Consider the following 14,593-nt stretch of genomic DNA (forward strand, 5'->3'; position numbering starts at 1 on the left):
AGAGCCACTCACACACCCATACGACCACTTACCCATTCACACATCCATACAAGCACTCACTCATCCATACAGCCACTCATACAGTCACTCTCCAATACAGCCACTTCCACACCCACTCAGTTAACCATACACCCACTCAAACAACCACTCACTCATTCAGCCACTTACACACCCAGCCACGTATCCATACAGTCACTCACACAGCCACTCACTCACCAATACAACTACTCCCACACCCACTTATTCACCCATACAACTACACACACAACCATTCACACACCCAGTCACTCACACACCCACTCGCATAATATGTTAGAAATAGTGTCACTCAGTAGTACAGGATGTATACAAATTTAACTTTTACAGTACCTTAATATACATGTTTAACACTCCTAAACATTTAGAAAACGCTCACAATCGCTGGATGATGTCAGTGGTTTCATTTGAGATGTTGTCAGTGATGTCATGAATGATGTCACTGCCCATGTAATGAGTTATTTTTTCAGTGTATATATATCTATATATATGTATATCCACCCACCTCACCTAGGATCCAATGTAAAGGTATCACATGGTTATACATTGTGATATTTAATCAGACTATGATTTCTGAAATGTAATCTATTGCATTGTAATTACACACAATGTAACTACTGTCATTGCCACCTACCACTAGATTCCAATTTATTCGCATCCTGGAAATCTATAAATGTACAACCCAAAAAAATTCATTCACAGGTATGCGGCTGTTTTTTTCTCCGCTTTAATCTTTCAAATTAAATAGTTTGTTGGCAACATGCAAGACATTATACATATGTTCTTTATATAGCAAATACTAAACTTTTACGGATGTGTGTCCAAGATCATGCAGAACCAGACACCACTATTTCTGAACACTTTCATATTGCTTGGAAAGTGGATGTGGCTTAATAGTAAAGTTGCTGACTTTTTTAGGAGACCGAGTTTGTAATCTGAACTTTCTGAAGTCGTTGGAAAGTCACTTTCATAACTTAGTACTTAGTCACGTTATCCATCAAAATTGGAAATGCTTAGAATTCAATAAATGCTGCCTAAAATACTATATCTGGTATTTCCAGCATATGTTCAAGAGGGCTGGATGCCCTTGCCATATCTTCAAGGTAACCACTGACTAAGTGAATAGCTTTATTTAGATTCATTTTTTGCAAATTTTCATTTGATCCTGCCCACCCTATATTACATTTGTCACTCATGTATTAGTCATAATGTACTTCTCCAGTTCACATTGCAAAGTCCTTGTAAAGATTTGTTATTTTGCAGTGCCTGTTTACATGTTCTATTTGTTAATGCTCTGTTTTTCTTTCTTTATTCTAGGCTAACCCACCTGGCGTTCTGGCCCTGCTGGATGAAGAATGCTGGTTTCCCAAGGCCACAGACAAGACATTTGTTGACAAGCTAGTCCAAGAACAAGGCACTCACTCCAAATTTCAGAGGCCGAGACAGCTAAAAGACAAGGCAGATTTCTGCATCATACATTATGCAGGACGGGTAAATATTGGCAAAATGTTGATACATGTAGAATATGGGTACTCGCAAACATTTTCCCTGCGACTGAAAAGTTTAGTCTGATGTGACCGAAGGCTGCATTGATACTAGCAGGTCTGTGGGCAGACGTTTGGGTGGGTTTGGATGGGTGTAGGGGAAGCGGAGCATAAACATTAAGTCACTGAATTGCACAATGTAAAACCAGACAACCTGGGATTAAGACTGGCTTCCCCACTTAACCAAATTGTGTGATCCTAGACAATTTTTCCTCTTTCTCTTCTTTTCCTTCACTATCACATAAGAGTACCTCAAAATATATGACTTCAGGATGTGCGCTGTACAAAACCTTCTCCTATGTTTGATTTAATGAACTGTAATCTTCATGTATAGTAGAAATCCTGGCCATGTTTAATATCTTTTTGATGTTAGTGCTGAGTTAAGTAAACAGCAGCCCTTTTCTGCTGTTGACCAAGGGGCGCATATTAAGGTCAAGAGGGCCACATGCAGCCCCCGGACTATACTTTGAGTGTCACTGATTTAGAATATGCATTGGAGGTGAGAGAAAGTCATGCAAAAACAGTAGCGGCTCTCCTTTAGGCTGCTGAGGTTCATGCTGAACCAGTGAAGTGGCTGGGGCAGTCTGACATATAACTGACTCTGTCAGTCATAGCCGCTTTTCAAATGCACCAACCCTTTAAAAAAATCTACCCATTTCCCTGAAACTCGACATTTAACAATAAAAAAAGAGGAATTGTTTCACTCGTTATGGCAGAACTACATTTTTGCCAAACTTTGACATATTGTTGTTTTTGTCAGATGAATTTAATCGAAACCTTGTTCAGGGCTTATTAGAAGATTGGTAAATGGAGCCAAAATGTTAACCTTGGTCCTAATGGGCTTTCACAAAGGGTATTCACCCACGGATGGCTGCTTAATATTAAACCTGTTGGCTGAAGAATATGCCCTGAAAAGGAAACAACCCCTTTGTGTCTTACACCGATTTATCAGCAGTGTTTGACACTATAACTAGGACTGTACTCTAGGAAAAGATTGCTAAATGGAACTGCCCCCTGGGACTATTGAAGTTGATAATTCAATTGCATGATGGCTTGTAGAATAGAGTGAGAACTTGGGAGTAACGAGGTCTTGTTCAAAAAGATCTGTACGCCTAATTGTCTTAGACAGAGGAGCATCTTGGCATCCCTCTTGTTTTCAGTCTATGTAGCGGATCCCATGGTAGGCCTTAATCAGGTCCGGTCTTTCCTGCCTAGACTGGGAACTGAGGTTATATCTGCTCTGTTTTATGCGGACGATTAGGTGCTATTAGATCCGACGCCAGTGGGTCAGCAGAGGCAATTGTATGATTTCTTACAATATTGTAAGGTTGAATGATTTGAAGATAAATATGGCTAAAACTAAGGTCATGGATTTTTCAAAAGGAAGGAGGCAGCCCATAAAGTTTAAGTGGTGGTTGAGCGGTGTTCAAGGTGAGGTTGTAAATGAATATAGATACCTAGGCCTTCTTTTTAATCATCATTAATATTTTAAAGTCCATATTGACCTCCACTAATTGCGTGCCAACTCCATTGCTGTTGCTTTAAAAGGACTGGATTTATCCCTGGGCCATTAATCGGTCTAAGTCTTAAGAGAGACGTACAACGTGAAAATTGTAAATTTGTTACTTTATGGTTGTGAGGTTATGGCAGCTAAGAATATCAAAAGCTTGCAAACCATAAAAATGTATAGTTGGAAAAAATGGCTGGGGTTACCTAGAGGCTCATTGAATAGTGTCTTGGGGCTAGAGCTAGGCCTCACTGACATTCTACTTCTATGAACAGCAAATGCTTAATTATTGGGCCTGTCTTTTAAAATCAGAAGAAGGCTCCCTGAGACATATTATAAAATCCCATTTGTACGGGAAGTATGTTGATCAATGGGTTGCTAACAGTCAGCAAATTAAGTCCTCTCTGAATCTCCCGCATGGTATGTACCCTTATACATGTATACATTCCAACAGAAAAAAGTATTAAAGTGTCTGAGAAAACAGTGCTCGAGGAATAGCGACTAGTCGGTATAACAAAACTAATCTGCAGCATTTATTGTAGGCAGATTATAGTGGCTGCAGGAAGCTGGCTCTCATTATGATATATCAAAATGAGATCTATCATGCAGAATCTCCAGGGGTTTCCATATCAGTGGACAGGGGCTTGCTGTGCAAATCCCACAGTGCACTTCTAGGGGGCAGTGTTGTCGAGCAGCCTTACGCTTATCACAGAGGAGTACAAGTCATCTGAAAATACACACACTGGTCAATAAATGAGACACACGACTCAATAAATAGATCCAAACCAATTTATATAAATAATACGTATCTTTATATATGTTTTGGCACCCGAAGCAATTCGTTCAGTTAAGTTCGTTTTTAAAAAGGAATTCTTTTCAGTTCAAAAAGTCGACACTTAGTGCAATTTTTAGAAGCTGCAATGTTATCCCTTGGGAGGAAAAGGCAGTGCAGCATTTAAGTATAGTACAGCCAATTACAGGACAAACCTCCAGGAGTTAAGGTGAGTGGTGGGCAAGGTCCAAGGCAGGACCAGCAAAACACCACCAGTGTCATTAGGGCAGCTGGGTACAGGGTGCAAAACAGCGTCGGGTGCCCAGTGTTACTCTTTGGGGATTGGTCGTCGCATAGAGCGGCTGCAGCCTCGGACTGGGAGTCCTTATCCAAAGAGAAAAAAATGCACTCAAGCACCCAGAGTCTAGTTTGCAACAGTAGGTCTCTGCTTGATAAAGTTATTTTCAAATGATCAGATCTAGTCCACAAAAGTCAAATTCTTCCACATCGTTTTTACTTCAAAGGTAAGTTTTCATACATTATTGTCCAAAACACCACAGCTGACATGTGTTTCATCCTCCTGCACTTTTTCAAGGCTATGGATATTAGCTCAAACTGATCCTAGAGTCTCTCCAAGAATGGTGTGTAAAAGGTTTCGAGGCGATTCCTTCTGTCTGAAGCCTGGACTGGGAGGCCTGTCGGGCTGAACGCACAGCGAGGACTCGGGCCTCATGGTGCTCGGGACGTAGGGATACATTTGGTCCTCTTCTCCACGGCCGAAGGGTGATGGATGCAGAGGTGTCTTTGAGCGTCTGCTTTACCTTAGCGGGAGCAGTCACGGTTGGGGGAGGGCTGCTTGCAGAGGCTGCAGGCGACGTTGCAGAGTTCACTGGGGGCGAAACCACAATGGATTCTATCCCTGGAGGGCTGGAGGACCACAATGACACCGTTGGCCCACTTCAACTCAGGCTTGGAGTGACGGGTGCTGTTGTGACTTCAGGTGATGGGTTTCTGAGGTCACAAAGTCCTCACAGGAGTCTTTGGGTGCTTGCAGGTCTGCTACTTCTTGGGAGGTCTTGGTTCCTGTGTGAAGTGCTGGCAGGTCTCCTCAGCTGCTGCAGGACAAGTAGTCTTTTGGGGTAATTGTCGAAGTCAGGATTGGTGATAGGTCAGTTCTTGCAGGATGCAACTCTTCGCGTCCTTCGTCTTTCAGGTCGGCAGGATCGGATTTCCTTGTGCCAGGGGCTCCCCTAAATACTGAGGAGTGTAGGGTGGTAGCCAATGAGCTACTTACCCTTGGGGTCACTACGCCTCCTATATGATCACTTCCTGTGGGAAGTGGGCATAACCCTGGCCCAGAGTTCCTAAGTGTACCAACACAAAGATGGCCACTTCTGAAAAGTCATACTCACATCAGGTTAGGCAACCTTAGTTGTGGTACTACCCTGGGGACGTCTAACTGACTATCTAATTTCCCACCTGTCCAGGTGCCATAGGGCTCTGGACAAAGGGGGGGGGGTACGTCCTCTCCTGTGAGGGGATGATAGATTTGCCTTTCAAAGGCGGGAGCTTCTTTGAAGCATTCTGGCATCTGAGTTCTAATCAGTAGATCATCCTAAGGGAGGGGGTGTGAACACCCTCTTCCGTGCATGCATTGTGTCTGACCCTGTGAGAGCAAAAGCCTGGGAGGTCAGAAATCTGTCACAGGTGGCAGATTGGCAGAACCACCGCTTCTGTCTCCGACATCGTCCTTCTCCCAGGCCGTAAGGGCGCCGCTCACCTATTGGTAAGTGTCGCAGTTTGTCTCCGAGGCCTGGCCCCCGGCCTGTTGGCAGCGTGGGTTCTCCGCGGGTGGTGCAGCCCGCGCGTCGCCACCCTATCTGCCGTTCCCCAGTGCGGGGGCGACCAGAGCCCAGATTTAGGCCTTGCAGGCCTCGTTGGGTCTTCCTCTTCCTCCTTCTTCTTCTCTTCCTGGGACGTCTGCGGATCCCTTGCCACGTGCGGGGACTCCTGCGGTGTCGCCAGCGAATCCGGCGCCGACAGGTTGGGATCCAGGTTCGGAGGATGTGGTGCCGTCGGGGCGCGGCCCTTCGGGGTTCCCTCCTTCGGGGCGCGGCACCTCTGCCGTGCCACAAACCCCCGCGGGGGTCCCTGTGGTGTCGCGGGAGGTTGCCAGGGCTCGAGGCTTGCCCTCGAGTCCCCCTCAGTCCTCTGGGCAGGCGGTGGCCTTGGCCGAGGTGACGCATCTCAGGCGCCGGCGGCTGCTGGCCCTGGCGGCGCTGCAGGGGCCGGCTAGGGGCCGGGGCGCCTCCCCGGGCGCCCCTCATCCCTCCACACAGGCGCCGTTTCTTAGCCGCCCCAGCTCCGACCCAGCCCTGGTCTCCCGCGCCGCACATTGTGGCAGAGGTCGTTCCGGCGTCGCCTTCGGCGCCGGTCGACGTTCACCTGACGCCGGTGGCGGACTCTACGGCGCCGGGATGAAGACTGGTCATCGATTCGTCTTTGGATACCCCTCTTCTCCAGAGGTTCGGCAGCTGTTTGTTTCATCTTCTCCTGAGACGGCTTTTTCCCGGCGACTTCTAAGGACGGCTCTTCGCTGTCCCCGCACCCACAGTCTTCGCCAGAGACACCTCAGGTTCCCCATTCATCGGTCCACCCTCCTCCTTTTCGGGATTGGCCTTTCCTTCCTCCGGTTGGGCTGGGGGACGGCCGCCTTAGCTTGCATCCGTTGCCCACGGTGGAGCTGCTTTCCCCGCTGCGGGGCCCTACAGAGGCGAGTGCTGCCTTCGCTCGGGCTGTTTCCACGGCTGCGGGAATCTTGCGTATGGGCGATCCAGCTGCCCATTTCCCCACTGATCAGCTGCTGGAGGTTCTCCATCAGGGCTCTGGTGGACGGGAGCTGCTTTTGCCCTTTGAGACTGCGCTCCACAATTCTCTTTTGGGGGCCTGGGGGTGTCCTGCCACGTGGGACCCGGTGCCCCAGGTTTTTCTGCACCGCCACCGGCCTGCTCCGCATGATCCGGTCTGTCTTTTCCTCCATCCTTCTACCAGGGGCCCTCTTTTACTGACTACCTTTCCCTCCTTGCCCTCGGTGTTGTCTCCACCATCGCGGGAGGCCCGCTGGTTGGATTCCTGGGGGCGCAACATCTTCGCTTCTTCCAGCGCTGCTTTGCGGGCCCTTAACTCTCTTTGTGTGCTGGCTTAAGCAACTTCTTGCTTATAGGACCTGGCGTTGTGCCTTCTGTCTTCCGCTTCTCAGGAGGGTGCCTGCGTTGATCTGCGGCACCATGTGTTGGATGGCCGAGAGCTGGCGGCGTTCATTCTTCGCTCGACTCTGGACGTTTCGGAGGTGCTTGGTCTTACCATGGCTACTTCGGTGGCCCTTCGTCGCCATGCCTGGCTCCGGGATAGTGTTTCCCCTGAAAACGTTAGGGAACGGCTGGTTGACCTCCCCTTTGATGGCGCTCTGTCATTTCACGCCCCTGCGGATTCTGCCATTCAGAGGTGTCTTGCGGGGCTACGCCCTCCTCCTCCTCCTCCACCTCAGTGACCTGACTGTCGGTCTGTGTTTTGGGAGGTTTTCTCCCGTTGTTTTCTTGGGGCCTTGTAACGGGTAGCCCAGGTTGTGTATTCTGTATGGTTGATGTGCCTTAGGGTCCTTTTGTTGAGCCCTTGGTGCTGTTGGCTGCTGGTCCAGCCCTTTGTTGTCTTGTGGTTTTGGCTGTTGGTAAGCCCGGTAGGCCTTGGGATTGGGCCTTCTGTCTCTTCCTTATTGGCTGCTTGATAAGCTGTGTTAGACCTGTCAGCCCTTTGGGTGGTCCCTCCTCATCATTATTTATTTTGTCCCACTTTTGCCTCAAACCCTGTTTGAATTTTTCCTTTTTGGGAACCACCAGACTTTTTCGTGTTGCTGCAGATTCAGGGAGCCATTTTAGCTACCCCTGAAACTTCTGTCTGAGGGCCTGGAGCACAAAATGGTGGCCACCTGTGACATCACCAGCATCCACTGGAACCTACCAGCACCTTCCAGAACATTCCAGGAGATTCCAGAACTCTGTGACAGTTGGAGACCGTTTAGAATGTTGGGAGGATAAGAGAGGCAGTTGGCAGTTGGAGCTGGCAGTTGGCACCTGACTGGTGAAGAGAGAGGAGCACAACAGTGAAGGAGGAAGGAGTGAAGCAGCAGGGGTGGAAACTTGTGCCTGGAGTGGGGTCCATAAACCCACCCTTGATACTTGTCCCTACTGATGGATCCCAGCCTATAGCCCTGTGTGGGAAGAAGACAGAAGAAACTTATCCTAAGGACCTGGACAGCAGGAACAGGCCTTAGAACCAAGAAAACAGCAAGATCCTGACCTGAGAACTGGTTTCCCTGGAGTCCGGCGTCGAGTAGCCTGAAGACCTGGAGCCCGAGGTGGAGAAGCGGCGCTGACTGAAGTAGCAGACGTCGTACCCGGAGCCGCCTGAGGTCGTGAGAGGGCGCCGACGGAGGTCGTGAGGAATACCAGAGGTCGAGGAGGAAGTGAACCGAGGTCGAGCGAGCGGCGTCATCGGAGGAGTGAAGTCCGCCCTCCGGAGTCGTCGGAGACCGAGGTAGAGGAGCACCGGAGGTCGGGAGTGAGGATCGCACTCCGGAGTCGCCCGGAGCCTGTGAGGAGGAGCACCGGAGGTCGGGGGTGAGGATCGCACCCCGGAGTCGCCGGAAGTCGACATCGAGGCCAGGCCGGCCGACGTCATCGGAGCCGAGGGCGCCATCGGACCGGAGCCGCCCGAAGTCGACATCGTGAAGAGACTGCCCGACGCCGTCGAACCGGAGGTCGAGATCGAACCGAGGCCACCGACATCGGACCGGAACCGCCTACCGGCGTCGTCAAAGAACTGACATTGTGCCGAGGCCGCCGAGACCGAACCGGAACCGCCTCACGGCGTCGACACGACTCCAGCGGCGTCGGAACATCAGAAAAAGGGCAGTAAGTGGAGTAGAGGGCGCCTAAGGCCCTGTGGAGACCTGAGAGACTGCTCTAAGGGGCTAGGGAGGTGCTGAAACCAACCTGACTGTGCCTGGGGTGAACTGGGACTAACCTAGAGAGGTTGTGTGGAGAAGGAAAGCCAGGGCATTGGTATTTCCCCCCTTTGATCTACCTCAGTTTAGGCCTCAGCCTTGTCCCAGCCAGGGAGTAGCCTCCCCCCTCAAGCCTTCCACAACCCTACAAGCTGTGCCTGGGCCAAATCAGCCCTTAAGAAGTGAAGTGTCATCTGATTATATGAGGGGTGCTGTATACTTGTAATTATTTATTGGGGATACTGTATTTATTGAATTTTTATCTATTTATTGCTGCACTATATTTATAGGTCCACAGGACTGGATGGTGTACAATATTTATTGGTACAGTATTTATTGCCTCAAAGTATTTAATTGTCTGTATATATTGCACTTGTATTTATGCCCTGTTATTTATGATCACCCCTATTTATTTCATCAAACAGCAAATATTTATTTGACCTGCTCTATTTAAGAATGTATATATTGTGATTGACTTATTTATTTTCCCAATCAGCAACTAAGAGAAGAAAGATAAAGAAAGAATATTTTCATAATTTTTACGGTGTAGAGTCGTTTTTGGAACGGATGCACGCATGGTTCTTGTATGGGTATATTGTATGCTTAGCACTGCGCCTGTTTCCTGACCACTCGAGCCAAGCTACCACAGTGTGTCCGGAAGACCACCACCACCCTTTCTAGTGTGGGAGTGGTTTTCCAACAAGCTGTCTGCTGGTTTTTTCTGCAGGTCTTTCTGTTTTGTCCTCTGCTGCAGAAAGGTTTTCCTAAGTGGTGTTCCCATGGTTCTTGGGACGTAACGTACCCTATGTGGGGCACTTGTAGCTGTTCACAGGTGATGAGATGCACACCAAATATACTCCATAATTTTCAACAATTTCAGCGTTTTGGCGTGCAAAACTTTTCTACGCGCTCGTCTCGTTGCGCTGCAACAATAACTACTTCGAAGAGGGACCCTGTTAACCTTTGTGGAACCGTAACAGGGTCCCTCTTCGAAGTCGTACTTGTAGCTGTTACATAGCTCTGTCCTGTGCTGGGGAGGTGTGGTCACCCTTTCGGGTTCTTTGCTCTCTGTGGAATCACGGTAAGTCGCAGGTGCGATTTTCTTGCCACTTGTCTTGGTGCGGCTTGCACTCGGTCTGTCGTCCTCCTTGTTGCCATGTCGTTCGGCGGGTCTGGCCTGCTGTTCTCTCTCTCTGGTTCTTGTGCCATGCCCCCTACCGGGGCCCTTGTCTCTTCTAGTGGGGAGGCTCTCTCGCAGGCCCTCCTCTCTCCTGGGTATGTCTAGGGTATCTATTCTACGTTAAGGAATCTGCAGCTAGTAGTCTATATCAGATGTACAAGTTACTTAACTTCGGTAACGATGTATCTGGTAGAGACGATTCTAGCCGCAGATTCCTTCACGACCCGCCCTTCCTCCCCGTTCTGTGAGGACCCTCAGCTTGGTTTTCTGCGCTCACCTCCCTCTGGGTGGCTTGTCTTCTGTGGGCGTCCTTTTCGTTTTCTGCCTGTCGGGCTTCCCTCCAGCCGGGTTCTCTCCATTGTAGCGGCCTGCTTTTGCTCTTTTCCCTTTGTTGTTGCAATTTCTGATCCCCTTGCGGTCTTCTACGCTGGGGGTTCTTTTGCCTGTCCTTGGCCCCCTGCTCCTTTCAGAGACTCTGGCCCTCCTTGACTGTGTAGTCTGGGGGTGGATTGCTGTTGCTCCTCTGCTTGTGGCCCTTTGCTGTGTGGTCAATGGTGGCAGTCTCTCTCTCCTTCTCTTACAGCGCTTCCACTGCTTTTGCCTCCAGCCTGGCTCTCGCCTTGACTTACACGGTTGTTCTGCGGAGGGGTGCTTTATGCTTCCCTGCAGTGGCTTTACTGATGAGGCCTTTTGGTACTTTTGTGCTGCTTGGTGCTGCCACTTGGCTTTCACAGTTGTTCCTCGGAGGTGGTCTGCTCTCTTCCTGCTGTGGCTCAGTGCCACCTTGTGCTGTTCCTCATCTTTTGTCTCTCTTTTTGTTTCTCTGGTTTTCGCACACTCTTCCCATGCCCTCCTCAGTTTTGTTGTGATGTGGAAAAGTTCGCCGAAGCAAACTGACGTCAGCGTGCCGGGGTGGGGCTTTTGTGACCTCACTGACGTCATGCCCGCGAAAGACGTCGGGGCGGAGTCGCGAGGTGCCGCCCCCCGCGCGCAGGGATGCTGGGCAAGATAGTTTTCCGGGTCCAGTCTTACGCCTGGGGATAATTCTATGTTAAGGCATTTGCGGATAGAATCGTCTCTACCAGATGCATCGTTACCAAAGGTATGTAACTTGTACATTCAGGCTATGATCTTGATGCAGCCTGGGTGTCAGCAAGACATGCACCTAGTTGTCGGCCACACCTAGTAATACGTGCAGCCTTTGCAGTGGAATCTGACATCAAGGTGGCCTCTGATTCAAGGTAATCTGTCTGATTCCAAACATGTATCGGAGGAGAATTCAAAGGACTTGCAGTGGTGGCTGCTCAACCACAGTTGGACTGGCGGCAGACACTTTTCCCACCCAGAAATAACCGTCATGGGGGGGCGCTAGAGGGCGCGCACGCAGTATGGCCGCACTCAGGTGAGGCTCCTGCTGCCTGGACTCACTATCCTGCAATTATCCTGAGTAGCTGATCACCTGCCGGACCGCGACCAGGTGTACCTGTTGCTGCTGTCCCCCTGCGGCTCCGACAGAAGTTTGGGAGCCGAGAGATTCTCAGGGACCGAGTGAGAGGCGCCGCAAATTACGCCGGGCCAGTGGCTGCTGCGGGATGGTAGCGGTGGCCGGGACCTAGAACTACGTGATCCCGGTGCTGACCGCGAGGCGGGTAGGCCCCGGCCTGTCCCTTGCTGTCGCGGCGAACTCTGAAGTGGGGATCGAGGAGGCTGCGCGTGAGACGGAGGCGGCGATCAGCGGAGGGGCTCCTGACTCGTCCTGTGCCTGGCTTGGCCCCCCCCCTGCCGAACGAATTGCCTGTGAGCAGCTGCGGAGCGACGTGACCTGTGCTCTGTGGACGGGCCGTGCTGGTGGCCGAGGGGTCTCTTCTCTACGTGGCGCGGGGGTGAGCCGCCCCCCCCCCCCCCCCATCCTGGACGGACCGCGCTGTTTGGGGTAGTATTGGATGGTTGTCTCCCCCCCCCCCCCCGGCGCTGTACCTGTGCTCTGGCTGATTCGCCGCCAGAGGTACTCCGGACCCCCCGATGCCCGCCGGTCTGTGTCCCCCCCCCCCCCCCCCCCCCCCCCCCCGACGGATGGGCGGCCCTCCTGCTGCACTCGCTGCAACAAGGCTCTGGGACCTGGCGGGGGTGGCGCTGTGCCGTGACTTCAGCGGGGCTGGTGTCTGAGGCGAGATGCGCCGCGGAGGCCTAGTGCTGCACTGACCGGGACTTCACCTCTGCTGGGGCCCCCTGAGGCCTACTCCTGAACGACCCCCTCGCATCCCTTTGCTTTTGCCTGGGGCCCCCCTGCTGTTATTCTGCTGGGGTTCCTGACGTGGGGGTGCATCGTCGTGGGACTGCCTCCTTCCTGTATGAGGGCGGCCGAGGTCCGCAACGGAGCGCTGACTGGTTCTGCCCGTGTGAAGGTGTGGACTGCCACGAAGTTCCCTGCCTGGACTGCTCCTGCGCTGCCGTGTGGGTCCGTCGTCTGCTCCGGCGCCGACGGGGGCTGACCTGCCCTTTGTAAGCCCCTGTTCCTGACCCGCCTGAGGTGGAGGTGACCTTGGCTCCTCTGCGGTGTGGGGCGGCCCCCTACCACGAGCCCAAGATGGGCAAGCATGACAATAAACAGTCGAAGCTGTCGTTTGCTGCCCCAGTTGCAAAGGCCGGGCTGCGGAGTGCACCTGATGCTGGAGGCGCACAGGCCCCCCCGGTGCCCGACGTGGAGACGGCCTCACCGCCAATGGATCTGCAACAGATGATGCGGGAGATGAGGCAGGGCTTCGCCACCGTGGTGGATAAGGTGGACCGTCTTTCTTCCCGTATGGATGCGTTCGCACAGAAAATCGATGCCCATGAAGAGCGCCTCACTGAGGCCGAGCGGCGGATCTCGGAGAACGATGATGCGACTGCTTCCCACTCTACACAGCTAACAAAAATGGACAGTGTCCTGCGGATTATAGCTGCTAAGAACGAGGAGTTAGAAGCCCGCAGCCGGCGTAATAATATTCGCGTGGTAGGTGTGCCAGAGTCCACCAATACAGGGCGCATGGAGGAATACGTGGAGAGGATTCTCATTGCCTCTATTGGCTCGGACGCCTTCTCTAAACAGTTCATCGTGGAGAGGGCGCAACGCTCACTCGGACCGCGACCGCGTCCGGGTGCCCCACCTAGGCCCATCATCGCGCGACTCCTAAACTATCGCGACCGAGATGCTGCGCTACGGGCTGCGCGTATGAACCAGAGCCTGTCATGCGAGGGTGTCAGCTTCACCGTCTTCCCTGACTTCACGCCTGTTGTTCAGGAACAGCGTCGTAAATTCGTTGATGTTAAGAAAAAGCTGCGAGCTCTCCAAATCGACTATGCGTTGCTTTATCCGGCGAAGCTGCGGGTCACCCATCAAGCGAAGCAACATTTCTTCACGAACCCGCAGCAGGTGGAGGACTTTTTGAAATCCCTGCGGAGGCTGCGGAACGACAGGCCGGATGAGGAGGATGCGGCCCAAGAGAACGAACATTGACTGCTAGCCTGTGGGTCACCGGGATCATTCCCTTACATCAATGTGCGGCTTCTCTGGCTTTTTTCTGGTTGCCCGCCCCTGCAGGCCCTCTTGATGGGCGGCGTCAAGACTGAGCGAGACTGTCCTGGTCGCGTGCTGGTCAGGGATCGGTAATGTATGCCAGGCACCACCCCTCTCCCTCCCTCTGTGTCTATGGTGGGATATGGGCAGGCATGGGTGGATCTGTGTGCCCTCTGGATGACCCCCGTAGGGTGTACCCCATTGACTCTATTGACTGAGTTGCTCCCGTTGAGCTTTCTGATGGCACTGACGGGTGGGGGGTGGGTAGACATTTCTGGCGAGTTGGGGTTGCTACAGTGGGTGGGGGGTGGGATGGTGGGACCCAGGGCTTTGTGGACTTCCTTAGCTCTGTGGCGTTGTGGGACTGGTTTCGGGGCGGTAGGGTGGGGCCCCAGTTCAGGGCTCTGTGGGATTAGGTGCTTCACTTCTCCCCGTGCCTCGGCAATTGAGCTTGGTGCGCGGTATATGCTGGTGCAGGCAGACTGGTTGGGTGGGGGACCGGGGATGTTTAGTAATGTTGTTGCTATGTTTGATACAGCTGTGTTCAGGACGTTACCGTCCATGGAATTGTCTCAAGCTCTTGCTGGGCGTTTGCTGAGGGGTCCCCTGGTGGGACGTGGGGTGGGCACACCTGTTGGAGGTGGATATTGCCTTGGCGTGGCCGAGGTTGGAGACTGTGGAGTGATGGTGGTTTGGCGCGGGGTGTGTGGAGTAGATGGCGTGCGCGGCGGGTGGGGGTTGACTGAGAGAGGCCCCCCTTTGCCGATGCACTTCCTGCCTGTTTTGTGTCGACCTGGCTATGGGGGACACTGATTTGAACGTGCTCACGTGGAATGTCAGAACTGGGGGACCCTAGAAAACGGAGACACGTCCTGTCCTACTTAGATCGCCACGCCATACACATTGCGTTTCTTCAGGAGACCCACTTCCGGG

The 14,593-nt window shown here is 52.2% G+C and overlaps 1 protein-coding gene across 4 annotated transcripts in view; it reads left to right on the forward strand.

The window, feature by feature from the left end:
- MYH10 (myosin heavy chain 10) overlaps positions 1-14,593 on the forward strand; it is a 1,171,079-nt gene that overhangs the window by 455,465 nt on the left and 701,021 nt on the right. For all 4 annotated transcript variants that reach the window (XM_085616842.1, XM_085616841.1, XM_085616843.1 and 1 more), the window contains one exon: positions 1,354-1,527. In XM_085616842.1, the coding sequence (XP_085472968.1) occupies positions 1,354-1,527 (174 nt within the window). The remainder of the gene's footprint in view (positions 1-1,353; positions 1,528-14,593) is intronic.

This window comes from Triturus cristatus, chromosome 7 (genome assembly GCF_964204655.1).
Source record: "Triturus cristatus chromosome 7, aTriCri1.1, whole genome shotgun sequence".
NCBI classification, from domain to species: Eukaryota; Metazoa; Chordata; class Amphibia; order Caudata; family Salamandridae; genus Triturus; species Triturus cristatus.